We start from the raw sequence: 26,568 nt of genomic DNA, 5'->3' as shown, positions 1-26,568 counted from the left end.
CAACTAACAATTATTTCCAAAAAAATTCAAAAATTTCATTGTTGATTAATTTGCAGATTATTTTCTCAATTAACCAATTAATTGCTTGGTCTATAAAAGGTCAGAAAATAGTGAAAAATGAGTCAAGGGTGACGTCTTCAGATGTCTTGTTTTGTCTGACCAAAGGTTCAAAACACAAAGATATTCAGTTTACTATCACATGACCAAGAAAATTAAATTAAATCTTCACATTTGAGTTGTTGAAACCGACAATTTTTTTGCTTAAAAAGTTACTAAAACAATTATTCAATTAACAAAATATCTACCAATTAATTTTCTGTTGATCAACTAATTGATTAATCAACTAATCATTGCAGCTCTATATGCAACCAATACACACTCAGTGCACACCTGTCTTTAAACTGTCAAGCAAATTACAAGTACCCTGAGCTGTCTAAATAAAAACACACACAAAGACACCATATTCAGGGCATGTACACAGACACACTCACACAAAATACAATTACAAATAAAACTATTTATTCTTTCATGTTGAATCCACAGTAAAGTTGAAAAGTATGTGTTGCATGAAAACTGAAATCATAGACAGTTTTTTGTATTTTTTTGTAATTTCACGGTCTAGATAGCAAATTAATTTTGCCTCTTTTTTTCCCATTTTGTAAAATATTTAATTTTCTAGCAAGGCTGCAAAATCAGAGCATATACAGTATATATTGTTTTTTGTTTTTTTTTAAATTTCACAATTTGAATTTTAGCAAGCTGCACCTAACTCTACAACGTATAAAATATAAACACTGATTTACTGCAGCACAGCAGTTTCAAGAGAGGTAGACCATTTTCTGTGGAGTTAAATGAGGCTGCCTCATGTCTCGTTTACAAGGAAAATGCTGTCGTTTTCATACAATCTCAAACATGTGCAGCAGTATGCTAGGTGGCTTAAGTGGTTTTAAACCAACTTTTTGCCTTTACAGTGAGATATGGTAAAGTAGGTGCCCTTTTGAAGAATGTCCTTGATTTGTTTGAGTGATTTATTCCGCACTACATTTCTGCTGTGTGCCGATGTTTTGTTATGAATCTGTATACCATATTAACATGCTCTTGATTTAATCACGCCGAGTCCAAATCTGGAGAATAAACTGTATTAGAAAGTCTGATTAGCAACTTTGTTTTATCTGTGTGTCTTAGGAGAGTACCACCCGCCGCCCAGTCCCCCCACACCAGGTAAAGAGGAGGGGGTCCCAGCACGAAGGGGGTCAGACGGGAAGTTGAGGGGGAGGAAAAGAGTCAGTGACCCCGCTCCACCTCTGGATTCTGATATAGAGGTAAACACACACTCTCACAGTTTTGAAAATTATCAGTATTTCTCTACAATATTTGTCTTTCTCACTCTCTCTCTCACACACACACATCAAACACATAAACTTTCATGAGGTTAACATTACATATCTGTTATTTCACTGCAGCGGGTGTTTATCTGGGACCTGGATGAAACCATCATCATTTTCCATTCGCTCCTCACGGGAACCTTCTCCTCACGATTTGGCAAGGTACGCTGATACGACCCCTCCCGTTGTCATTTACTGTAAAAGTTATTTGCACACTTTGACAGTTAATTATACAATAGGTAGGCACAGTTTGGCACAAAACCCGCACAACAATAAACTGGCATCATCTTGCTTTAGTCAAATCCCCCTTTGTCTCAGTGCTTATTTGATTAACAGTCAAAGGTTTGACAGCCTGAGCCGAGTCCACAACCTTTGGTTCCCATCCCTGAGCATTTTCACACGCTGGCTGTTTTGCCTTTTTGCCCTCTTGTTTCTTTTCATAATGCACTGGGGTTGTTTAGCTACCCCGGCATCCTGCGGCGTGATTGACAGCCAGCGGGACCTTTACACAACAGACAGGCAGCTGACAAGGGGTGGACAGTGCATTTCTTGTTTTTGGCCGGGGATCTGTGTTTTGAATTCTCACGGTCCCCCTGCGGGTTGACACAAGGCTGATGGGAGTTTGAGAGCAGCGTTTCTGATCGGTTCAGCCCCCCGGGCAGGCCATGCATGCCGTTGTTTCTTTTTCTTTCTTTTTTTTTCTGCCACGGAGAGCGGGTGAAGAGAGGAAGACAGACAAAGAAAGAGATACTGTAGAGCAAGAGAGTGGATGTGTTGAAATGTGACTCATGTGCCAAAAATTCCTGATTCCTTCCACCACCCAAATACCCCGCTGCTGGAACCAGGGAAGCTCAGTTGGATAGACTCTGACATCAAAACTCATGCAGCGGCAGAGGAATTGAATGAGTGACAGCGGAAAAACAGATTAACAGTCCAAAGCGTCAAGATGTCTTACAAGTTAGCAACGTTTTTTTTTTTTTTTTTTTCTCCCTCCCAAATTTGCAGCTAACTCATCTTAGTCTGACAACCATAATGCTGCTTTTTTCTGGCATGAATTTCCTCCACTTTATCTTGGTTTGGGTCCCGTTCTCTGTCTAGTTTTAACAGCCTCATGCTCTTCCCATTAGAGATCAGCCTATTAAACTCTTATCATAAACAAATGTTTGAGCCTATACGTAAAGGCAAGTCTGGGCCCAGCATGCAGGAAAGACTAATGGGCGTGTTGAAAGACAGTTGTTTTCACCAGCTTGGTGAGCCAGAGGTGAACGGAGATCCACATGAGGAGCTGATCCCCCCCACCCCCCTCCGTAAGGGCTCTTCCATTATCTCATCTATCATACAGCACCCTGCTCTGTCCTCTAGTGTGTGAATTTTCTTCCCTGGCTCTGTCTTTCTTGTCAAACATCCCCTGCGTAAGGTGGGAACTGAATGTTTTGGGTGCTTTCTTCTCAAATTCTTGTCTGGGATTATTTTAGAAAGAGGCTTTTATTCATCCCTCTGTATAGACTCAGCCCTCTTTTTTAAAGGAAGGTGATTACCAATAATTATTTCAACTATTAGACAAGAAGAATGACCCTGGTTTAAGCCTTTAACCCCTCCCTCTTCATCCTCTCCATTCGTTTCTTTCTCTTTTGGACGGTGTTTCTCAATCCTCCCCCTCGTCATTTTCTCCTTGTCATCCTACTCCTCCTATTGAACTTTTCCTCCCTCAGTCCTCTTTCTCTTTACACCCTTTTTTTGAAGGGGGTGTATTTTATAATTGTCATCATTTACCCCGTTTGTGTCATCAAGCCCTTCTCTACCATTCTGAGCCAGGAGACAGCTCTGCTAGTTATTTCAGATGCACTAATCTCACGTTCACCTTTGGCTGACACCCCTTTGCTTCTCCTGTCTCGCTGCCAAAGACTTGTCAAGGGTACCATCAAAACAATACACCACGCATACGTACACACACCTGCTTTTGTAGTCTAGAACACGCCCACGCAGTTTGTCAGCCTGACTGCCCGCACATTATGATTCATGTGTTTCTTCGGATGATGATTTTTTGTTTATTAAGAAACAAAAATGAAGTTAGTGTAACACAACACCTGGGTATTTGTTTGGTTTATTTCCATGTGAGAGAAAAAGAACAGACGGAGAGATGCTGGGTGCTGTGAAGTGTTGTCCAAAACACTGAAAGAGGGCACAAAAGAAACAAAATATATCAGACATACCTTTTCTTTTCCTGGTGTAACTTGACAGGTGTATCCAGGTGAAATCTGCAATACCTAAAAAACAAGCCTAGGTCAAAACCTAGTATATGGCTGTACCATGTATGGTCAATGGCCACATTGACCATACATGGTACAGCCAATTTGTTACAGGGATAGTCAGTAGTGTCTATTATGTGAATTCCTGGATATTAAATGTTCATCTGCAATTTTCTGTAGTGGTTACAGTAATATTTGTTGTTAAAGTGTATTGAAGCAGCATATCTCATGACATGGTTAAGTTACGTTTCAGTAAAAAAAAAAGTCATAAATGCAGTGATTGTTATTTGAGGTGCTGTGCGCACTCCCTCCGGTGCATGGAGAGCTGTTTTCTCTTTGCAAGCTCGGTTATTTGTCCCAGTTTGGATGCAGCCAAAACCACACAAAAACCAACGTTAGAGGTTTCTCATGTGCAGCAGCCCCAGGCGCACCACTGGGTGAGCTGCCGACATCATCTCAAGGAGCAACGTGACACTGCCCGCTGGCACTGAGGCCACAGACCTCATGTGTGGGTACTCCTCCGACAGTCGTTCAGTAATGGCATGTGAGTCCAGGTGCAGACTGAGTTAGGGCATCTGCTGGTTTGGCTGCAGGGCGCTCTAATGTGCGATAAGTTTGGGAATGAGCTGCAGTCAGTGGAACCGCAGTAAGGATGTAATAGAAAACTGTTTGCGCCGATTCGTTTTGAAAGATCAATGGCCAATGGGGAAACTCCAACACTCAGCTGGCCGACCAATGGTGTAACTTCATCACTCACTCAGTCAGTCAGAGATATTCCCGTGTGTAGGGCTGGCTCCACTGTTGCGGTCCAGCCAAAAATAAAGTGGAAAATTCAGGGTAGAGAAGTGTAGAGAAGGATCATGCCACCATGTTTTAGCTCATTTGTTTAAGATTTTTGGGGTTTTTTCCCTGATCTCCATTCAATTCCTCGCATGAAAATCAATTTAACTTGATGATAACTTGCATAACTTGTGGAATCCATCACAGTGAACATGAAGTCTGCTTTCGTTTTCAGCCACACAAGTAGCATGGCTCTAAAGGTGGCAACTTTGATCCAGACTGATTTCATGCTAATCCATGAAATTAGAGCTGCAACATTTGGTCCATTAAGCGCTTAGTCGAAAGACAGAAAATGAATTGGCAATTATTATATTAATCGATTCATCACTTTGCATCATTTTATAGAAGAATACTAATACTTCTATGATAGCAAACTGGATATATTTGGGTTGTGGACTGTTGGTCGGGACAAAACAAGACATTTTAGGTTGCGTCTTGGGCTTTGGGAAATGGTAATCAGTGTTTTTAGCCATTTTCTCACATTTTATGTACCAAACAAACAATTGATTAACCAAGAAAATAATCAACAGATCAAAAAATGAAAATAATTGTTATTTGTTTTGTTTATACATGAAGTTGTGCACAGGCATGTGCCCCACAGGATGAATTGTAACTTTCCCTCAAGCGCCATCATCATGTCGAAACTTTAATTTCAGCTTCTGAGCAAACTAATGACGTTTCCATCAGCCTCAGCTGTACTTTATGTTCAGTGCTAATTTACAAATGTTAACACGGTAAACTAAACGTAGTAAACATTATAGCTGCTAAACATCATCATGTTAGCGTTGTCATTTTGTGCATGTTAGCATATGTTAGCATTTAACTCAAAGCTGTGCCTCAGTACAGCCTCAAAGAGCCACTTTGCCACGCTTGTGGCTAAGTATCTAGAGCTACTAGCTTGGCTCTAGATACTTAGTAAAGTTGGTACATTATAGTTACATTACTGTATGTTTTCATGGTAAACCACTGAAAACCATTAGCCAGCAAAAAAGTAGTAGTTGAACTGATATGATCGTTTAAGCCTTGAGATGATATAACAGAGTTGAATCTAAGAGTCATTTAATGAGTCTGTATTTACTGTAATGAATCAGGGAAAAGGGCCAGTGGAGAGGGGGGGGGAAATTGGCGAGCTAAAACAAATAGGTCTGAAAAAGAAATGTTTAAGATAAGGATCAGCAGAGCGTTTGATTGACAGATAAATATTCACACTTGCCTCTCCCTAAAACCTGTTTATGTCAATCCAGTTGATGAGTTTGCTGAGGAAGTGAAAGGAAAGCTGTTGAGACAGACAAGCAGGCGGCTGCACTGACAAGACAAGAATGATGACAAGAGTAATGATGTTCAATAATCAGATTTAACTGATTATTCTCTAAATATCAAACCTCTTAGGCCATCAATCTCTGCCCAAGCTCACAATTTTAGTATTTATTAACTAATTATCAAGGGTGCCACAGCTGAAGTGGGCTATTGTTCTGACATCATTTTTATTAAGTAGGTCAAACCACAGACCAGTTTTCTTTCATTTAATATGTTTAGATATATGTGATTCTGGCTGATAAGAGAGATGTTATTGTCCCTGGGGGGAAATTTGTTTCCACTGTATATACACTGAACATGCATCAAGACATAAATATATACACATCTACACATAGAAACACATTTGATTAATGAAAAATAAATTGTCCGGAAATTAATTGGTTGTAGTTTTGGTTTAAGAAGCCAGAAATAATTAAGTACCTTATATTTAGGTCCAAATAGTAACTACAGAATTGTAAACAGCAACTTGTAGACACTTAGAGAGGAAGTTTAATCCTGGTTCTTTACACTCATTCATTCACTTTGTTTTTTTATCCTTCTTTGTAGATTTCAGATGATAACAAATACAGACAACTGTGTAGTGTGGTTTTCAAAGCAAGGTATTAATTTTCATGGTGATGTGTGTGTGTGTGTGTTTCTTTGTGTGTGTGTGTGTGTGTGTGTGTGTGTGTGTGTGTGTGTGTGTGTGTGTGTGTGTGTGCATCAGGACTCCTCGAAGGCAGTGTCTCTTGGTTTGTGGATGGAGGAGATGATCTTCAATCTTGCCGACTCGAGACTCTTCTTCAATGACCTTGAGGTGAGTTTTTAAATTTGTGTGATAATTCGTGAGTCATGACAAAAAAGTTATGTGGAAGCATGTTTAGAAAAATGTAGGATAATAAAATATTTCATTAACTTTTCTCTCTTTAATCTCATCTCAGCAAAATAATGCCTTACTTTATCCAAACGTCTTACTACTTAATTATTTCATATTCACTTCGCAGCACACTTTATCTCAGTGTTTTTGCAATAATTGTGACACTGAGAATTTTTCCAGTAAGCTGGAAAATAGAAGCAGTGAAAACACATCCAACAGTACAAGCTGGTATACTGCTTACCAGAAAACCTTCCCCTCAACTGCCTAGCAAGAGGTTTGACATTTTGATGCTGTTTTCTTACCTGGCATAAAGCACAGTGGCAGCATTTTCCAAACAATTTCCCTTCCTAGAGTGACGGTGCAGCAAGAAAATTAAAAGGAGGGGTTGTTAACTCCTGGCATAAGTGCTCTTACCGTTAGACCCAAACTTCTGTCTAAAAATCCAGTTTAAAAAAGTTAATATGGGTATTGATGCAACCTCTAACAGTGAGGACTCTTCTCAACTCCAAGTGGTCATTAAAATGCAGTTTTACTACCTGCTAGTGACTGAACAGTGCATATGTTTTTCATCGTGAATTCCACTGCCTTGTTCTGACAAAGAAAACAGATTAGAGAGGGACGACGAGAGAGAGAACAAGTACACTTTGTGCTGTAATTATAGGTGTGTGTCTGAGTATCCGAGAGGAAAATTAGTCAAATGGGAGGAGGAACAGTCGAGAGGAGGGAAAGGAGCCAACAAAGCCATTTGCAAACCCTGTTTTTATCCCCTCTTTTGTTGTCAGGGCTCAGTAAATCTCCAAAGCAATAAGCCACAGTGGGCTGACAACTCCTGTTAAGTCTTGAGGTACAATTATCTTGTCCTTGCTATGTCAGTAGCTACATCTGTGGCTACGAGTGCTATCGCTGCTGTCATGACTGTAATACCAGCAGAAGATCACATAATTGTAATTGGCTGCCAGATTAAACAAAGTCAGAATTTCCAGTTGAAATTTTCCTTTTTAAAAAAACTTATATAAGTAGATCACTGCGGCTATATTCCACTTCATTCCCAGCTCGTAAAACTAACATAAAATGAGATTATATTAAAAGTAGTTACTGTGTGGACCTTCTCTGAGTGTTAAAGGGGTCCTTTTCTTGATATCGGTGTTAGTCCCGGCTCTGCAGGGGTGGATGGCACCTGAGTAGGAGGTGGGTTGCAGCCCCTGGGGATTGAGTTATGTAGAGATGGAGGGAAGATGAGGTAGCGTCTGTGTCTGTCTCAAGATGGCTGAAGGCCGGAGCGCCGTGGTAGCCGAATGGTTACAGCACATGCCACATAACTGCGACGTCCCTGGTTTTAAACCACCTGGGGACCCCCATTGCATGTCATGCCGCCCTCCCTACCAACCCCCCACACCCACCACCATCAACCGTTGAATAAAGGCAAAGACACCCAAAAACATATCTTTAAAAAAAAGATGGCTGAAAGCTGATAGGAGAGCCTGTCACGGCGTGACATGTAAGAGTTATTCTAAGACTCTGGTTCTGTACATATGTGCGCATGGTTGCGTGTGTATCTGCGTGTGTGTGAATGATAGAAGGTTGTGAGGTTCAGAGGCTGTGTTATATTTTCTCTAAGTCTATCATGATTTACTTACACTCTTTGTTTTTGTTTTTGTCTTACATATCCAATCTTCATAACTGTTTTCAAGTTTCTGATTTAACTGCATATTGCTGAAGGTGTTTTGGCTGCCACCACATGTTTAAGCTACAGTGTGGTTTTAATCCCTGTGGTGCGGTTGGTTGCATTAAGGTCCAATAGAGAGGAACAACATGCACACCACTGTGCTTGTCAAAGACAATGGACCTTTCTTAAGCAATTTTTTAAAACCAAAATGTTGGAAGCTCTATAAAAAAATGCAGATTTACTTTAATTTATTACGCGGTTACTCTAGAATTGTCCAGCTATGTTGACTGTCCCATATCTCTGGCGCCTTACTGTCCCGTGTCCCGACACCTTATTTCCTCCTTCCTTGTCTTTTATTTTAGCTGGGGGTTTTTTTCTATTTCTGAAGCTGCTATCACTCCCGGAGGCTCCCCTAAAGAGGAGAGACCTGCCTGTACAGGGCTCCACTCTGAAATGGATCTCTTGATATATCCGCTCTCTTTTTCATTTCCCAGGAATGTGACCAGGTTCATATTGATGACGTGGCATCAGATGACAATGGACAGGACCTGAGGTAAAGCTTCTACTGTGTTACTGTACTTAGAGACACACTGACAGTTCTACTGTGGCTCGTGAACCAGACTTGCCCTCTGGGTTTTAGTGCACAGGAGAAGAGAGATGAGACGTGTGGGTCTGTGTGTGTTCATGCATGCAAGCATGTGCATGTCTTTTTATTTCCTTGACTTCCACAGCCATATAATATGTCGCAGGATTATCCAATGCTTTCATTTCTCATCAAAATATCTCTTTATCATTCTCTCTGTCTCCCTCAGTCCAGACGTTTTATTACATAAACCTCTTGAAGCACTTTAGGATACTTTAAGGAGCGATTTGAGAAAGAGCCAGACTGTACCAAACTACTTTTTTGAAGTATTTATTTTATTGAACTTTACTTTGGCCCTTTTCATTCTCAAAGATGGTTTTTATATTTATCCTACCCTCGGTGAACGTATATCCTTCATGATTTCTTACTGACAAAGCTTCATTCACAGCTAAAAGTCAGTGTCTAAGATTTTCAGCTTTACAGTTGTTTCTTATGTCTGAAATTTTTGTGGTTGCGCTGGCACACCTCCAAAAATTTGATGAATGGTTTTAGCACTGCTTTCTTGTTCTGACTTAGAAACAGCTGAACTGATTCCTAGAGCAAGAAAAATGTATGCATGAAAAAAAGTTGCACCATTTCATAGAGCATCCCTTATGAAACACTTATTATAGTGCTACTACAGTATAAGCATCTCTGGAAAAATGCAGTTTGTGTCTTTATGATCTATATCCTGGCTGCTTCCTGTATTGTGATCCTTCAGCACTTACAACTTTGGGACGGACGGCTTCCAGAGCCCAGCGGGGGCCGGCTCTCTGTGCCTGGGGTCAGGGGTCCACGGAGGGGTGGACTGGATGAGGAAACTGGCTTTCCGATACCGTAGAGTCAAGGAGATTTACAGCACATACAAGAATAATGTTGGGGGTAAGCTGTCTTTTTATTTAACACTGCTATATATAGGTGGCCAATGTATTTAGATTTGCTTAGTTTTTTCTGAGGTCTAATTTGAGTTATATGGGGTTTTCTAGCAACAAAAAAGACCTAATAATGTCGAGAAATGAATCACGTTAAGTCAGGATAATGTTGCAATTAACTTCAAACTAGAGTAGAAACTGAATAAAGTACGGACTCAAACAAAAATGCTTTGATTGGGATTTTTGCTCGTATCAAGTTGTTATCTGGCTGTTCTGCTTCAGAAAAGTGAAGTAGAGAGGAAAATGCAGTGAAGATATGATGATAAACATGAACAAAAAAAAATGGTTCAATACAGACGTATTACCTATTAAATTAATTGAATCATGATGTGATGAAAAAGCTGAAATGGAGGAGACATGTTTGTTTGTGAGTCAGAAGTTGTTCAGTCTGAGCCCTTGTGCACTGGCTGAGCAAAGGTACTGCTGATTACAGCTGGCTGCTTTAACTCCACTGGAAACCATGTGTTTGAGGTTTTGGCTAGAGGATGTTGTGTGAAAATCATCCATCCAGGGACTGCACACAGTCTTGCTGTCAAAATAAAGTTTTGCAACATCTCAATAAATAAACATGTATTCATTAGAACCATAAGAGTTGAGGTCATTAAGCTTGTGCTTCTCCCTGACGTATATGTAGGTTTGCTGGGCAGCCCCAAGCGGGAGGAGTGGTTACAGCTGAGGAGAGAGATGGAGGTCCTGACTGACCTTTGGCTGACTCAAGCACTCAAGGCCCTGGCACTCATCAACTCGAGGTCAGTTCATGGCTTGATTTACATCAGCAGATCAATTAACTTGAGCTGTATTTATGAAAAAAAGACTTTACAGCATTGTGTTTGATGATGATTCTGCTCCATATCCTATTATAAGTAGAAGTTATGTTGGTCCCTGCTGTTGCGTGAGTCCTAACTTAACCATGGAATAAACATGCCTGTCTTCTCTTGTCTCAGGCCCAACTGTGTGAATGTACTGGTGACCACCACCCAGCTCATCCCAGCACTCTCCAAGGTGCTACTGTACGGCCTCGGCTCAGCCTTCCCCATAGAGAACATATACAGCGCCACCAAGACAGGTGAGGAAAATCTTAGGAAGAAGGGACAAGGAGAGAGTAATCACACGGATCGATTGCACGAGAGCTGCAATGATTAGTTGATTGATCGATTAGTTGTCAAATATTGAATTAACTGCTAACTATTTTGATAATCGATTAATTAGTAATTTGTTAAGGAAAAAAATGTCCAAATTCTCTGATTCCAGCTTCTCAAATGTGAATATTTTCTGGTTTCTTTTGTGTTCTACGACAGTAAACTGAAAATCTTTGGGTTGTGGATTGCTGGTCGGGACAAAACAAGACATTTGAGAATCATTTCCTAACATTTTATAGACCAAATAATTAATTGATTAATTGAGAAAATAATTGACAGATTAATCGATAATGAAGATAATAAATTATACGATCAACAGTGATCTCCTCTATAATGCAAACGTATTAAATACATTTCCCCTTTTAAAGTCTTTCTTCAAAGGCGCTGTTTTTAACATTGCAACTTCTGGTTTCCCTTATTTTCAAAGGCAAAGAAAGCTGTTTTGAGCGTGTCTCTCAGAGGTTTGGCCGGAGAGCAGTGTATGTGGTGATAGGAGATGGAGCCGAAGAAGAGACCGTGGCCAAGAAGGTATAACTCAATCTGTCTTTTTATGACGCTGACTGCTGAAAAATGAGCCACAACTAATCAGTTAACCTTAAGACACACTGGATTTCTCCAGCTTCTGTGCCGGCATTTGTTTTTTGTTTTTTGGGGGTTTTTTTAAGAAAAGTCTTTACATGGAATGTTGGCATTTTTTCCTGGATTTGGAAATTCACCAAATCTTTCTTTGCATTACGCTTTTGTATATTAAAGTCCATCATGTTATCCTCATGTACTTTGTCACTTACTACAATCCCCCTACAAACCGCAGTCTGTATTTCACATCTGCAATGCATCTGCAAGTATGCCTGCCTTAAGTTAGCATGTTTCACATTAAACCTGTATTGAGTTTTTATTTTATTTTTGTTTTCTCAGAAGAACATGCCGTTCTGGAGGGTGTCCTGTCGGGCCGACCTAGAGGCTCTGAGCCATGCACTGGAGCTGGACTACCTCTAGAGGGCGCCTGCTGTCACGCTCTGCTCTTCCACCAAATTATGAGAAGCTCCTGAACTCGTTGAGTGCAGCTATAGAGGGTGAAGGTGCCCCTAGAGACTGATTCAGAGTCAGTATCGCTATTTCAAGTGAGCAACTAGGCGGACAATTTCACACACCAAGCCAGAGGAACTGTGAGGATTTCGAAGCAAAGCTGCAGTATATCTATGACACATAAACATGAAGCCAAAAGTGCTGGACCAAAATTAAAGACTGAAGTAAAAAAAAGGGACCAAAGCGTCATAACTAACCCCAGGGAACTATGGTTAATACTGCAAATACTTTTTTTAACTCATTTTTTAAAATTTATTTCATCTCAACTTTATGGTGTCCCACTTTTGTACATGAAAAAGTGTTGCACTGAATGCAAAACCTTACATCCTGTTTAATGAACACAGTGAGTACGTCTGCATGGATAACAAAGCTCACATTGTTGTTAGATTGTTTGTTCTGCTGTGTTGTTTTTTTTATTTGTTGTGAGACCAAACACATTTTTTGCTGACCAAAAAGAAAATTAGAAACAAACTTAAAAGTTGTGATGTTACTCGGGATAGATTTGATAGAACTGTTTTATTCATATGTCAGCTAGATGAATGTCAAATATCATTCTTCTCATAGTTAGAGGCTATTCAAAATAGTCTGATTGTATTTTACCATAAGAATGTGAGCTATTTATTGTTGGTTAAATTCTACAACAAAATGAGGTATACACAGTTTGGGAGCTCGCCATAATACAATCCCCTTCAAAGACCAAAAATATGCTCTTGTAAACATGTTTTATTAAGAAGTTGTCTTGAAGATGCTGCGTTTTAGGCTGGGGCTTCAATCCGTATTGATTCTGGGTTGTATATGTTTGTATGTTTTGTTTTAATTCTCCTTCTTTTCTGTCCTTGGTTAATTTCCTAATAACCTGTTTGTAATATAGATGAACTGGTATGGTTGTGCATGTGCCTATTCCACTGCCTGTCAGCTTAGCTATTATTTGTATATAATGCTTTATTGTGGATTTGTTTTTGACAGACAGTTAAAATAGATTAATAAAGATAAATTAATTGTATTGTGGGGAAAGGTGAGTCGAGTTTCATTTAATTTCGCACATTTGTATGAAAAAAAGTGGATTTAATTACAAGTGAATAAATGAATGATTAATGATTCTCGTGTGAATTACATGTAATTATCAAGATGTTCATACTGTTGTTTTTTTAAGGAAAGGTCTCCCTCTACAGGGCAGTAAAATAACTGCATTAACATAAAATCAGATTTTTGACTGTCAAAAAAAAGTGATTCACAATATATTTAAACACATTTTTTATTTTTTTCAAACTAAGCAAAAAGCACAATAATTCATTCAAAAAATACTTGCGGCTTTACAATTTCAAGTGAAAAGGCAGATTCCCTAGTTGCAATATTGATTTTCACAGCTCAATCACATAAACAGCAAAATAAATAGCAAAACAAATAAATACAGCATACATTCACATTTTCATAGACGGCAATACGTAAACATGAGGATCACTTCGGTTGGGTGGCACTAGACATAAGCAGCAGATATCACCTGTCTTTTTTTGTTCTGCCTTCAGTTGAGAAACTGAGCTGTTACATCTTATAAGAACTGTGTTTTACAGGCAAATCTGAAAATAGAAATGTACTGTACCCCAGTGCAACAACTAAGCCAAATGAGAGGCAAAAAGATGAAAAAAAAAAAGGATCTAAGCACGGTTGACAGAGACCATCTTGAAGCCTCTGATAGTGGAGTTGATATTTGTGAGTGTCAGGCTTGCCTGCAGCATCTTTGTTCCCACCATGCTGGGGATGAAGGTGATGTGCTGCTCCACTCTTCTTCCTGGACGCAGCGGGAGCATCCTGCAGGACGACACAGAGAAGATATAACACAAAGGTTTTGGAAATGTTGAAGTAGCACTACTGCTGCAGTAGTTGTGAATAGCTGACACTAGCTGCTTTGTCAAAAAATATTATGTGGCTTCTGTTCACCTGGTTGGAGCAGATTGCATCAAACAATTTAGTTTGTGACAGTTGAGCTAAAATGATCCCCTGGGAATGTCTAAATTTAGCACACATTAATTTATTAGATTATATATTTGTCTATAGCTAATTGCACTTTTTGTCTTTGAACATTTATCTTAGACACACCTGTCTGAACACTGAACATAAATATAAGCAGAACAAATACAAGTATGACAAGTGCGAAGTCTTCATTCCTTTAACAAAGACACACTGTGTACAGTTATGCGCTGCACATTGACACTCCTATATTTGAGCATTACTTCAGCTATTTATTTTTCAACTATTCAAGATGTGCATAAATGACTCAGCTGCCTACAACATTCAGCATAAAGAATGAAGACAATAAAACATCCGTCTAACCTGAACTGAAGTTTGTTTGGGATCAGTCCGGCCCCGACTACAGTCAGTACTCCGCTCACTGGTTGAGAATATGGGTTGGTGAAGATCACTGTGGCGGTCTGCTCTTTGTTACGCATGATAAAGTTTTCATCTGCAACCTGAAGGAGAAATTTGTGTTAGTGAACCCTCATTCTCACCGTAAACTACCACTCAAATAACTTTAAAGTTAGACCACATTATATACATTCTGTTTATTACAGCTCTCACATCTACATTTATTCTTTCCTTATAATGATATCTATGGTATGGTTGGTCATAAAATTTTAAATTAAGTTAAGTAGGTTTTTATTCTTGCCAGTGAATCATGCATTTGAGGCAACAGTGACTTCATCTGGTCAGAACAGATTCACTGTGTAATGTTACTATCACACAGATAATACCTACATGTTTTTTCTTGAGTAATACAAGTGACATTACAATCTAAACTATTGCTGATTAACATTCATAGTCTCGCTGTTTCCAAAGTACCTGTATGAGGAGGTTTGGGCTGGCGATATTAAACTCCTCTGAGGCCAGGATGTGCTCCTGACTGTCTATGTCCTCCAGGACTACTGCAAGGTTGATCAGGTCATCTCCCACCACGTCTTCATACTGGGCTGGGAGGATCTGCTGGCTCAGCACCTTGACTGTAAAAAGAGAGACAGAGGGAGAAAGAGAAAGAAGACAACGTGTGAAACTAATCATCAAGTCCAAATTTGAAACAACAATCCTTTCAGAAATGAAAATCTGAGACAGCGAGTGAGTGGAAAGTAAATTACCTTCCATTGGGGCCAGTTGCACGACGCCGTTGGTTTCCCAGAAGGTGTCTGAGGGGCTGTGGTTGTATTCTTTGGCCTGGGCATTGAGATGCACCTTCATCACCTTGGCGACACTCCGCTTGTTGACGATTTTCACTGTGAAGCAGATGGGCTCCCCGGCGACCGGAGCTTTATCCAGGCTCAGGAAGACTAGCACCCCCTTGGACAGGCCTGCTGTATAAACAACATGACAGCCAGTGCATGAGATGACTTGTGTTTAAACAGTTGATGAGTCTGATTAATGTGTTGAAAATCAGAATTCTTAATTACCTCTCCTTAGTGTTGAGTCTTCTGATATTGCGGAGCTCCTTGATGTAAGTGTTGATGTTGGGCCTTTATTGTAAAGATAGAAAGAAAAAAGTGAGCAACTATTTATGCCTGAGAGCGAACAGCAGTTAGAAACCAGATAGATGAAAGTATTTTTCTTTTTGGATCATACTTTTGATAAATTTGTAGTCTCCTGTGATATTCTGGAGTTTGGGGGTGCCTACAGCCTTGGTGCAGATGAGGGATCCAACTCTCTCTGTGTCTTTACTGTAGTTGACCACCCGACCCTTGCTCACTATGACTGTGTAGACGTCAGCGTTCACCTCGGCATAGACAAAGGGGATGTCATAAAACAGGTCGATGCGCTGGTCCTTGATCGCTTTGACAGGGGCTGGGCCACAGCAGAACACTCCTGGGGTAAAAGAAGGAAGAAAAACAGGTTATGACATTGAGTCATAAAAGTTCAGAGGTGACCAAAGAAGTGAGAAACTTCTTACAACAGTACCAACAAGGTTTCTCACACACCTCCACTCCTTTCCTGGGGGGTCGGATCCAAAACCTGCCAGCCTTGCATTCCAGATCCCAGATCCCGTCGAGTCATCCAGCACTCCACCCACACATGGAAGTTCCTGTTGTGGAAGGCAAAAATGAAATATCATAAGATTATTAGTGGCTTTTTTGTTTTACAAATCTTTTATTCATCTCAAAAAGTGATTTCATAACTTAGTGTAATGTTACAAAATTTCCCCAAAGTATCACAAAAACTGCTTATCATCTTTGCCACATAAACAGATCCATCAGTTACATAACTACTGACCATATACTGTCATTGCTGTTATTCAGCTTCTCCCCTTTTTCGTTGTAGTACTCCTCAATCACAAGGTTCTTGTTGGTGTCGTGGGCAGAGTTGTAGTTGGTGACGACGCGGCAAGGAATGCCAAGAACTCTCATGACTGAAAGATATAATTAAAACACAGACATAGGTATTTACATACCGATGACAATAACTCAACATTGCGTCATGGAAGAAACAGTTCAGTGTGTAATCAAAGCTGATTAGATGTCAATCATGACAGAGAATTTGAGAGGCGTGGTACTGATCAGTGAAACCAAAAATCTGATCCCATTTGAAATGTTTTTAATCATCAGGGTGTTATTACCTGTGCACATGACAGCTGCAAATACCCAGCATTGTCCATACTTGACTGGTCTGAAATCAGTCAAGGCCCACTGTCTCAAGATGTCTCCACTCCCAGTCCACGTGGAGGGATGAACACCTTCTTTGAAAGACCCTGACCAGTTTCCTTTCAGCACTCCACGGTCATCTTCACAGTTGATCTACAAAAACAAAAATGTCATTTTCTTTTCTTTTTCTTTTTTTTTACAGCTCCCAAACATCATAAAGCAAGTTGGGGCATCTCACATCTTCCATGATGAAGGGTGATGATTTGACTCCCAACTGAAGTTTAATAACTACTTTGATTGACAGTTTTACTGCAACATGTCCCTGCATGTGACATTTAGTGTTTATAACTGTGCAACAGGTGTGTGTTTATCTTCACAATCTGCAGGAACACAAAGTCCCAGTTCAAGCCACGACTTGTTCTTAATAAGCAGCAGTGACGCTCATGTTGTCAGACAAGGTAAATAAAAAAAAATCAGTGAAACAGAATACTGGTAGCAAATGATTTATTCCCATCTTGGAGGTTTATGTGTTCATGTGTTCTTTTTCTCTGTGTGTAGGAATCTGTTCACACTCACCATGGCAGACACAACCCGGCTGATGTAGATGGGGTTGTTTCGGTTCAGGTAGTCCATCCTTCTGTTCTTTTGGTGCTGAGGGCTGATTTGGAGCAGATTCAGGCACGTCTCCAGGACACCAGGCTCGTACTTAACAGGCAGAGGGAAAGAAATGAGAGAATTAGATGAATTTTTAATGATGTTTGAAGCACAACCCATGCTAAACAAGTAGCCAGTATGTGTCAATTGTAGTCACGGTATGTTTTGTCACCTGTTGAGTATCAACACTGGACAATGCAATTTGTTTTTTGAGTTTTACCTAATACTACTAATAGTATCTATTTTCCTAAAATTCCCCTTCACATAAAATTTTTCGTTGTGAGTTTGTTTCAATCCAACTCAAGGATTTAAGGTTTATACAGAAAGTGGATGCACTAAAAGCAAAATCTGATACAGTGAAATGCAATCCAATAAAATAACACTACAATAAATAATTCAATGCGGCAGCCTCAGAAATCACCAGACAGCTGAGGTTAGTGATTTTTTTTTTCTTATGGAGCATATACAAAAAATTCTGCTCAACAGATATTGTTTTCATACCTGATCAAAGGACCACGGTCTTGACACGAGGTTTCTAGTTGTCCCCATAAACAGCAACCCAGAGTCGTTCTGGACGTATTCCTCTCGCTGGTCCTCAAAGGGAACGTAAACTGCATCCTCTGCAAGACATAAACATTGGACATTTAGTGCATTCCCATATATACATTTTAAAATACATGCTACTGGATACACCATAAATAGCTTAAGTCTTCAATTACAATGCTCATTTTAATGCTCATCTATTTTCCAAAACTGCTGCTATATATTTGAGTCACTATGATTTACTGATTAGACTCCCATAAAAGGAACTAATAATAAGTGATTCAAGGTGATGAATGAGAGAATGAAGTCATTCAGCCTCACTGCTGCTGTAACATTATAAACTACCAAAAACCTCAGAGTCTTGCAAACCCTTATGTTAATTTTGTAGAGGCTTTCGTTCAACTCGGTTGGTTTGTACTCACCACTGCACCAGGGGTTGCACAACAGCATGAATTTGCCATAGGTGTAGCTTCTCTGGCCGTCCTGAGTGAACACATACAGCTTTAATCTGTAGAAGCCCACTGAGGCAGAGGCAGGAGAGGAGATGAAAATGGACAGGTTCTGGAGGCTCAGGATCTCTGGGTCAAAATAGGCTTTCCAATGGGAGGAAGAAACCTTCCTGGAGAAAGTGACAGGCATTACCACATACAGGCGGCCTGAGGAGAGAAGAGAGAAAGACGATGAGGAAAAAATAATTTTTATTGGTGGTTCAGACTGGCTGCATACAAAACAAATTATGCAAAAAGTATTTGCCATTACTGGAGCGTCACTCAGGTCAGGATTAACTTTTAACATTTGAGAGGTTGTTGATGTATCAACCCATGATTATTGAAAGAATCTCTAAAAGCTTTAAAAATATATATGATTCCACACAGTCATTCATCAAATAATAATAATAATAATAATAATAATAATAATAATAATAATAATAATAATAATAATAATAATAATACAGAAGACTACCTAGCATAACTTTGATCCTCAGAGAGTCAGTCTTGGGGTTGAAGGGTCGACCCTTCAGCTGCAGACTGATTCTGAATGGGTCTCCTCTTCTCACCACCAGAGCTTTAGAGCTGCTGAAGCCCTCTGTCCTGTGTCTCTCCAGGTTTTCAGATGTTTCCAAGTTGACATTTTGTATGCTCAAGTCTGCAAAAGGAGATGAGAAAATTACATTACAAAATTAAATTCAACAGTGAGATGGCACTGGTTAAAATTCAGTCTATACACAATGAATAGAAAGATCAAAGGTGGTTAAAGAATAAAACAAAGTGAGTAGAGAAAGAGAGAGACAAATCTCACCTTCCATTTGTGTGTGTGTCTCTTTTTCAAAGCAGTGCTATATGCCCCAACTGTCACCCTCTACAGATATATAAACGTTTGCCCCACCCTCCAAAGGCATGTCACAGGTGGTAAGAAAGTGAACTGGTTTCCCTGATTTGTTACTAAGGTACGCGTGTAATGTGTAACACACGTACATTTTTAAACAGAATTGGATAGCACCCCTTTGTTGGGGCATACAATTTCATAAGCCTTTGCATGAGTAATCAGACTCACCCAGTTTATCAGATTAACAGAGAACTAGAGGTGTTAGTTTCTTGGAACATATGCAGAGCTCTACAAAGTTTTGCAACACAGTTAACTGATGTTAGACTTGTAGCAGGAGCAGTAAAACTATTTTCAGTGAGCACGAGGGGATATCAAACAAACTGTCTTTTCTGGCTGTTACAGAATCTATTCATACAGCTCACAAACTACTGTAACTGTAGAACTGTAATGTTTTTTCATAGCATGTGCTGTTTCATTATTCCATTAAATGGCAAGGGTGAGTTTGTCACCAAGCCACAGCACTCTACGTCAGCCCTTTCAAATTTGCATAAAATATATTGCAATCTAAGTTGGTGCAAAATTTTGTTTGAACAGGAGAAGTGATTTTAGCTTTTGTTATCAAGAACAGTTTAACTTCCTAGGAATCCAAGACTGACGAAATTACAAAAATCCTCTTCTTATCTGTAATCAACTCTTCATCATATTCTTTGATTAGATGTAGAATGGCAGTGATCCTCAGTTTTGTTTTCTACTTCCAACTTCACAATTTTACTTTGCATTCTGTGTTTTGTTTTGTTTATACGGCTTCAGTCATTTTTAATTTACTCATTTTCATTTTTAACTCTTTAATTTATTATTTATATGTCAAAATGTGTTCTTTTTCACAGTTACAGTCTGCTCTTTTTTGTATTGTTTCATTCTAAATATAATTAAATTGTCACTTAATATATTGCTATTTGTAAATAGATTTTATTTTGGTCGACTGACTTTTTTCTAATAATGTTCAAAATATCACCCATAGACTATTTTATATTTCTACCATTTGGAAATGGTAATGTTCAATCATTTTGTAGAATTGTAGATACAATGAAATTAGGAGTGCTACTCTCCTGGTTGGTGCATTAAAAACACAGTACAACATTATCTCACACAACAGAAGTCCTAAAATAAATAAATAAATATTTTTTTTAAAAATAAAAAAAAATTAGAGAGATAAATGTCAACCATCACCAGGTTACCAATCCAGTGACCTTAGAGGGAGCAAACCATTTGGCTCATAGACTTGAGTTGAGATCAAAACATTGTTTATTTAATAAATGTACTAGTTGTGAGCTTCAGATACTGCGGGCAACCTATTTATATTGTTTTCTTTAGAATTGACTCATTTGATGCATGGAAATAAAAAAGCTGTGTTGCAGACAGATTCCATCTGTCCTTTCATGATCAGAAATATATTTGATTTTAATACCAGATTGATCTTTATTAATGCTCCTCTAAATCTTTGAGGAGCCAGTTGAGAATTACATATTATTCTTTTAGAGCCATCTTCAATACCGTTGAATGCAGTGACACTGGTCTGTCACAAATCATTTCAGTGTAATTTATGCACGCTGTCTTAAGTTCACAGCAAGATTTTATTAAACAGATATTGTTTAATCCAACAACCTACAAGCAAAAAAGTTATAGCTCCTCCTAACAGAGCTCACCTGAATGGTAAGATGTTGAGTGCATTTACATGCACACTAGTATCCTGGTTGTGTAACAGTTACTTCTGCCCCAGAATAGAAGCATGGGCGTTAACTAATCAGTGTTTCCGTTGATGTTCAGACTTGCCTCAAGGAGCAAACAGCTTTCATGTTCAAGCAGTAGCGCAGTCCTCATTTTATAATGATAGGTACTGTATGCAGTATGGGGGGGGGGGGGGCATTTTTGGAGAATGAATATTGAGACTGTAAGACACAACAGGGGCTGCGGCCTTTTTTTATCCATCTGTCTTTCTGTCTATTGTATATATCTATCTGGTATCTCTATATCACAGATGTAAATGTGATACTCAGTCACATCTTTTAAAGATGAAGTATAAAGAAATTAAAAGCAATTTTTAGTCGTATCCAGCAAGGAAAGTTACAGTCAGGAATTTTAGGATTTTTTCAAAAATGGGGGCCAAAGACGCAATAAATTATTGATGAGCGCCAACTAAAGGTCGTACACATATTGAATTTTCTGGTGCATTCTCCAAGTCAACACCCATGCCTCTGGTACATTCATCTCTGTCAAACTGACACTAGTTCTCATTAGGAAAAATAACCGATAAAATAATAAGATATTAAAAAATGTAATCAGCAGTGTTTTTGTGCTTTACATTATGTATTATCTCTCTGTCTAATTTTAAGTTCATGTGGGACAATTAAAATCACAAGGTCACAAATATCATAAGAGAAGGTATCATTAACAACAAAAAACTAAAAAGTAATAACACTGTAATTTTCCTTCGGGATTAATTAAGTATTCTATGTATCTAATAAACACAGAGTAAAAGTGATTAATTCAAAATTTTACTTGTAGCTAAGACAACGTTAGGTGATTGTAATTCCTTTATATACTATTTGGTAGTTTATTCAAGAATGTGACATCATATTTTACAAGATGATCATGTTTTGTATGTAACTAATTATACTGTAGCTGTCAAATCAAAGTGGAGCAGTAAAAACTACAATACATTAAAGTACAAGCCATTATGTATTTTCCACCACTGACAATTGCAAATATCTCAAATATTAAAGGTAAATTAAAACACATTATGACATTTTGTGGTGATCAATTTTCTGCACCCTCTTCAATGTTGATACTGCACTGACGCAATATGCCTTTGCTGTCAAAATCTTTTGTCGTCATCCCAATATGTTGCAATTCGATTTTAAAAAGAGGTTTTACTGAGAAAGTGATGACTAATTAAGCTGGAAACAAGTTTGACTGAAGCAAGATTTAATTCAGCCCTTTGTACAAATTACAATGGCACATGACAGAATGAGTGTCACTCAAACATTCTTTCAGATGTTAAACATGAACAGTTTAAAAGTAAATTAACAAAACTGCAGTATGAGGGAATTGGCATTACATTAAAAAGATCAAACAAAACGGAGTCATAACACTACATTACAACACAGAATATTCCATGTTTTAGTTAGTCGTAATTATAACCTGCATACTTCTTTGTAGGGAAAGATCCTCAGTAGTGCTACACTTGCCACACTTCAAACTATCAATCCGTTTTGGGAGAGAAAAACAGCTTTTTTTGTGTGTCTCTGTATAACTGCAGCTTCACAGCACATAAAAGCATTTCAGCCTGTTTTGCATTTAACATTTTTTTTTGTCTTTTATTCAGTGGCAGTTGTATTTAGTGAAATATCCCTGGAAATTTAAATCAATTAATGTACAATCAGCCAAGAAAACATATTAGATAGATACAGATATCACTATTTAAAAAGCTGATTTTGTCTGATAACAATGGTATAGAAATACTGTATGCTGGAAATGCTGGAAATGCTGGAAACTGGTTGATTGCACATGAAAATCAGTGTAAATGAACAAAACAAAAACTTCCTACAGAACATCAGATATAATATTGATCCTCTACCTAAATTCAAAAACTACATTCTGGCAATAATTTAAAGAAGGCAACATTTAAAAATACTCGGAATATTTATAATTATTAAAAATAATTAATGCAATGATTATCTTGTAGAACAGCTGTTCTCAAAGTGGGGTCCAGGGACTCCCAGGGGTCCTTGAGGGGGTCCAGAGGGTTCCCCAGCAAAAAGGGGAATCATTTACTTACACTTTAATTCCATCAAGAAGGACCACAATGACAGAATGTATGACTATTTTGGTCAAAGGTTTCATGCACCTTCTATGATAAAACATCTAAAAGCAAAAATCTTATCAGATGGGGGTCTGTGGTCTAATTTGTATTAGTTTAGGGGTCCTTGACATGAAAAAGTTTGAGAAAACCTCTGTTGGAGAGCACTGGTCCATACTAGGGGGGAGAAAAAACTAAAGTTTCATTTCTGAGCAGCAGTCCTTGGCTTGTTATAAACAAGGAAGTCCGAGATGTCATGCCACACATTGCTGTCATGGTAGAGGTAGTTCATTGAAGACTGCAGTGAGGGCTGGAGGGTGTGTGGGTAATACTCAAACAGCCACAAGACAATGCCCCACACCAGGGTGGCGAACAGTGGGAAAGGGTCTTTTTTAGGCTGGGGGATAAATCCTTTCTCTACAGCCAGGCGAGACAAGGCGAACAAGATCCTGGACAGCAAGTACATGTTGATCTAGAGTAAAAAGTAGAGAGTTTTAATGGATAGGAAACAGTAATTAGAGAGAGTAATTACAGTCTTGGCTTAATATTGATGTGATTGTTAGTGTACAAATAGGATTAAGGAAATGGCACACGTGACAAAAGTGGATTTGTGGATATAGGCCTGTCATACCTGGCTATTGATGTTGTTGTTATCTCCGAACACTAACCATCCTCCAATACAGGCAGCCAGAAAGGAGTGAGACTGCAAGCTCTTTCCCTGGATCTTCTCCTGCAAGGCCTGCAGTCCTTTGTATGTGAAAACAAAGTATGCCAGGTTGCGGGAGTGGGTGTACGTGGCCTTCAAAATGGCTTTGAGCTTATCCTTCAAACTGTTAGAGGGAAGAAAAACATGTTCAGAGTTCAGAGGCGTGGCGAGTATTATACTTGCAGGACACTATTACTTAAAAACAGCTCAGCTCTTACCTGCCACTTCTGAATAGAAATGTCATCACCAGGGCATGCGGTGCTCTGATTTTGGCTCCATATCTGAGATATAAACACAATACAATCAAAATGCAGGCTGCGAACACATGTGGCTACAGAACAATACTCAAACCCAAACCCAGTACTCAAACCCAAATATTATAGTCAACCAAATCCCCATCAACTACATGAACAAGAGGTAGGTTTACAGCACACTGCCACAAATATAATCTTATTTAACTCTTACATACTGTTCATATTCTGACCCTTCACAGCATCCCCTCATAATTAGTCTCATAATTAATTTCTGAACTGCAAATCTATTTTTCATTCATAAATATCTCATTTAGAGTCCAACCAATGCTGGATTTTAGGGGCTGATGCCAATATTAGGGAGTAAAAAAATTCCAATATTGATATATCAACCGTCTGTCTTATATATACAGAATATATACATAAACATACATTTTTTTGCAATGATCCTTCAAATGTAGTTATCAAACACTTGTGACAAAGATATGTAATGGAGGCATGATATTTTACAGTTTAACAATTTTATTGTATAAAATGACATCAGCCCACTGAAACAGTAAACTTCATTGGGAATTTAATAATTAAATAACTGTAAATAAAAACACAGAGAACAAAAAAAACATTTGTATATATTAAACTCGGATTAAGAAAAACGACCAAATATACATAAAATAATGCCTATATAACTTTAATATACATATATATATATATATATATATATATATATATATATATATATATATATATACATACATATATATACATATATATATATAATCGGCGCATATCGGACAACTTATACACTGATACTGATATATCTGTGATAGGCCAATATCAGTCGATAATATCAGCTGACTGATATATCAGTCGGGCTCTAACCGCATCAGTCATTAATAAATGGGTGATTAATCCTAATTAAAGCTTTCAGAGAGCAGAGTGTGTGTATTCTTCAGGTTTTACACAAAAACATTCACAATCCTACTATAGTATTGTCCTATGTTACATAAAACAGGAGAACATAACAGCTATCATGATTTCAATTAATGTTTTTATATGTGAAGAATGCAACAACATTTTTGCATGGTGATTTTTTTTTTTTTTAATCAATCAATCAAATTTAACCCGGAACACCCTCTTTAATATGTACAAAAATTAGGATCAGCTGCACAAAATTTTTTAAAAAGGTGACATATTTCATACTTAAGTCAGGCTGAAATAATGGTCTTTAGGGAGTTTTTACTGCACTCAACTGCACATATGGGTCAAATTTGGCCTGAACAGTATGTAAGGGTTAAAATATCGCTGTAAATTACCATGGTGGACCCAAACTAAAGCCAGCTACACTACAGCTGATTAGCCACCAAAGAGCTTTTAGCAGTTAGCCGCAGGTTAGCGAAGTAAACTAACTCGACAATCAGCCAAACTAAAGAGTTCATTTAGTTTTATTTCACTCACACGGCGCCGTTTCTGAATCCTTTCAACACTGCCAATGCAGCTTTGTATTTCTCTTGCTGCAGCAGATTATTGACAGTGTACAGTAGAGTTTTTATCAGATCTGAATGTGCCATGACTTTCACTACAGCTGTCAGGACACAAATAAATGTTGCACACGCACTCCAGAATAATGTGTCACGGGGAAAAAACGCCGTAGCGCAGGATTGTAACTTGGTTCCTATGTAATTTCAATTTAAGCAAACTGTTCGTGTTTTTGGTCTCAAGACAAAATTATGCGTTATTATCGATTAAAATAACTTAAAAATCCAAACGTATAGCTTAAATTTATTTATTTATTTTATTTTACTCCCTAAAACCCCCTAAAATATTTTGAAAAAGGGGGTTAACCTGGACAGAATAACATGATTAGTTAATGTATTTGCTGCAGTGGCGGTTTGTGCAGTAGACCTGTATCTACATACCAAACTGTGGTACGTAATCTTGGTAATTGCATTACTCATTTTGTTGTTGCACACTTACATAATGTGAGACTAGATCTGAAGAGTCCAGACACACTTTACAACAATACAGTGAGGAGTCTTAACACACTAACGGTGTATAGTATTGGACACCAATTCCCATAGTTTCCTTTTTTTTATTTTGCACTGCATTATTTTCTAGACTATACACACCAGAGATATTTAGAGGACTGTCTTGCCACCATCTACAATTAGTTGTAATTGTTTTCAGCTGTGAGCAGCTCCTCCTTTATTTATTTAAATAGTCAGAAATCTAGATTTAGCATGCATCTGGTACCTCTGGGTACCTCTACCTTAATTTTGGCATTTTCCCCCCACAATTCTCAAAATCTGGATGTTGCTATGGTGATGATTCAAGGGGCCTCCAACTGAAGAGGGCCCACAATACACCCAGCAGGATGTATTCATCAACAATACTATCCATATTACCCAACGTATAGTACGTAACATTTACTTCCTCTCACAAAATGTTAGGAATACCTTTTCTGTGTTTGTTATAAGAGGACAACATGCAAAGTAATGGTTTGTAAATATGCTCATTTAGA

General features: G+C 38.4%; 3 protein-coding genes across 5 annotated transcripts in view; 1 reads left to right on the top strand and 2 right to left on the bottom strand.

Annotated features, from left to right (window-relative positions):
• Positions 1 to 13,095, top strand: part of eya2 (EYA transcriptional coactivator and phosphatase 2) — a 31,804-nt gene extending 18,709 nt beyond the window's left edge. For all 3 annotated transcript variants that reach the window (XM_044350200.1, XM_044350199.1, XM_044350201.1), the window contains 9 exons: positions 1,186 to 1,322; positions 1,464 to 1,547; positions 6,498 to 6,587; positions 8,808 to 8,866; positions 9,657 to 9,817; positions 10,502 to 10,616; positions 10,812 to 10,933; positions 11,434 to 11,534; positions 11,922 to 13,095. In XM_044350200.1, coding sequence (XP_044206135.1) covers positions 1,186 to 1,322; positions 1,464 to 1,547; positions 6,498 to 6,587; positions 8,808 to 8,866; positions 9,657 to 9,817; positions 10,502 to 10,616; positions 10,812 to 10,933; positions 11,434 to 11,534; positions 11,922 to 12,002 — 950 coding nt within the window. In that variant the 3' untranslated portion in view covers positions 12,003 to 13,095. The remainder of the gene's footprint in view (positions 1 to 1,185; positions 1,323 to 1,463; positions 1,548 to 6,497; positions 6,588 to 8,807; positions 8,867 to 9,656; positions 9,818 to 10,501; positions 10,617 to 10,811; positions 10,934 to 11,433; positions 11,535 to 11,921) is intronic.
• Positions 13,096 to 13,406: 311 nt separating this feature from the next.
• tgm5l (transglutaminase 5, like) lies at positions 13,407 to 19,214 on the bottom strand. Its single transcript, XM_044348643.1, has 14 exons — positions 19,208 to 19,214; positions 18,872 to 19,054; positions 18,331 to 18,564; positions 17,867 to 17,985; positions 17,288 to 17,416; positions 16,687 to 16,864; positions 16,344 to 16,479; positions 16,052 to 16,155; positions 15,699 to 15,938; positions 15,530 to 15,592; positions 15,221 to 15,433; positions 14,931 to 15,088; positions 14,424 to 14,560; positions 13,407 to 13,901 (listed from the first exon to the last, which is right to left on the bottom strand). Exons 1-14 carry the CDS (start codon positions 19,212 to 19,214, stop codon positions 13,748 to 13,750), a joined length of 2,055 nt encoding a protein of 684 aa, XP_044204578.1. The 3' UTR covers positions 13,407 to 13,747.
• A 2,763-nt stretch (positions 19,215 to 21,977) lies between these two features.
• On the bottom strand, positions 21,978 to 25,669 carry pxmp4 (peroxisomal membrane protein 4). Its single transcript, XM_044349060.1, has 4 exons — positions 25,506 to 25,669; positions 24,018 to 24,080; positions 23,725 to 23,923; positions 21,978 to 23,565 (listed from the first exon to the last, which is right to left on the bottom strand). The coding sequence occupies exons 1-4, from the start codon at positions 25,616 to 25,618 to the stop codon at positions 23,296 to 23,298; spliced, it is 645 nt and encodes a 214-aa protein (XP_044204995.1). The 5' UTR covers positions 25,619 to 25,669; the 3' UTR covers positions 21,978 to 23,295.
• Positions 25,670 to 26,568: the final 899 nt, after the last annotated feature.

Source organism: Thunnus albacares, chromosome 4, assembly GCF_914725855.1.
Source record: "Thunnus albacares chromosome 4, fThuAlb1.1, whole genome shotgun sequence".
In the NCBI taxonomy this organism is placed as follows: domain Eukaryota; kingdom Metazoa; phylum Chordata; class Actinopteri; order Scombriformes; family Scombridae; genus Thunnus; species Thunnus albacares.
Note: the sequence above shows the minus strand (reverse complement) of the source record. Positions and strands in the feature narration are given on the sequence as shown.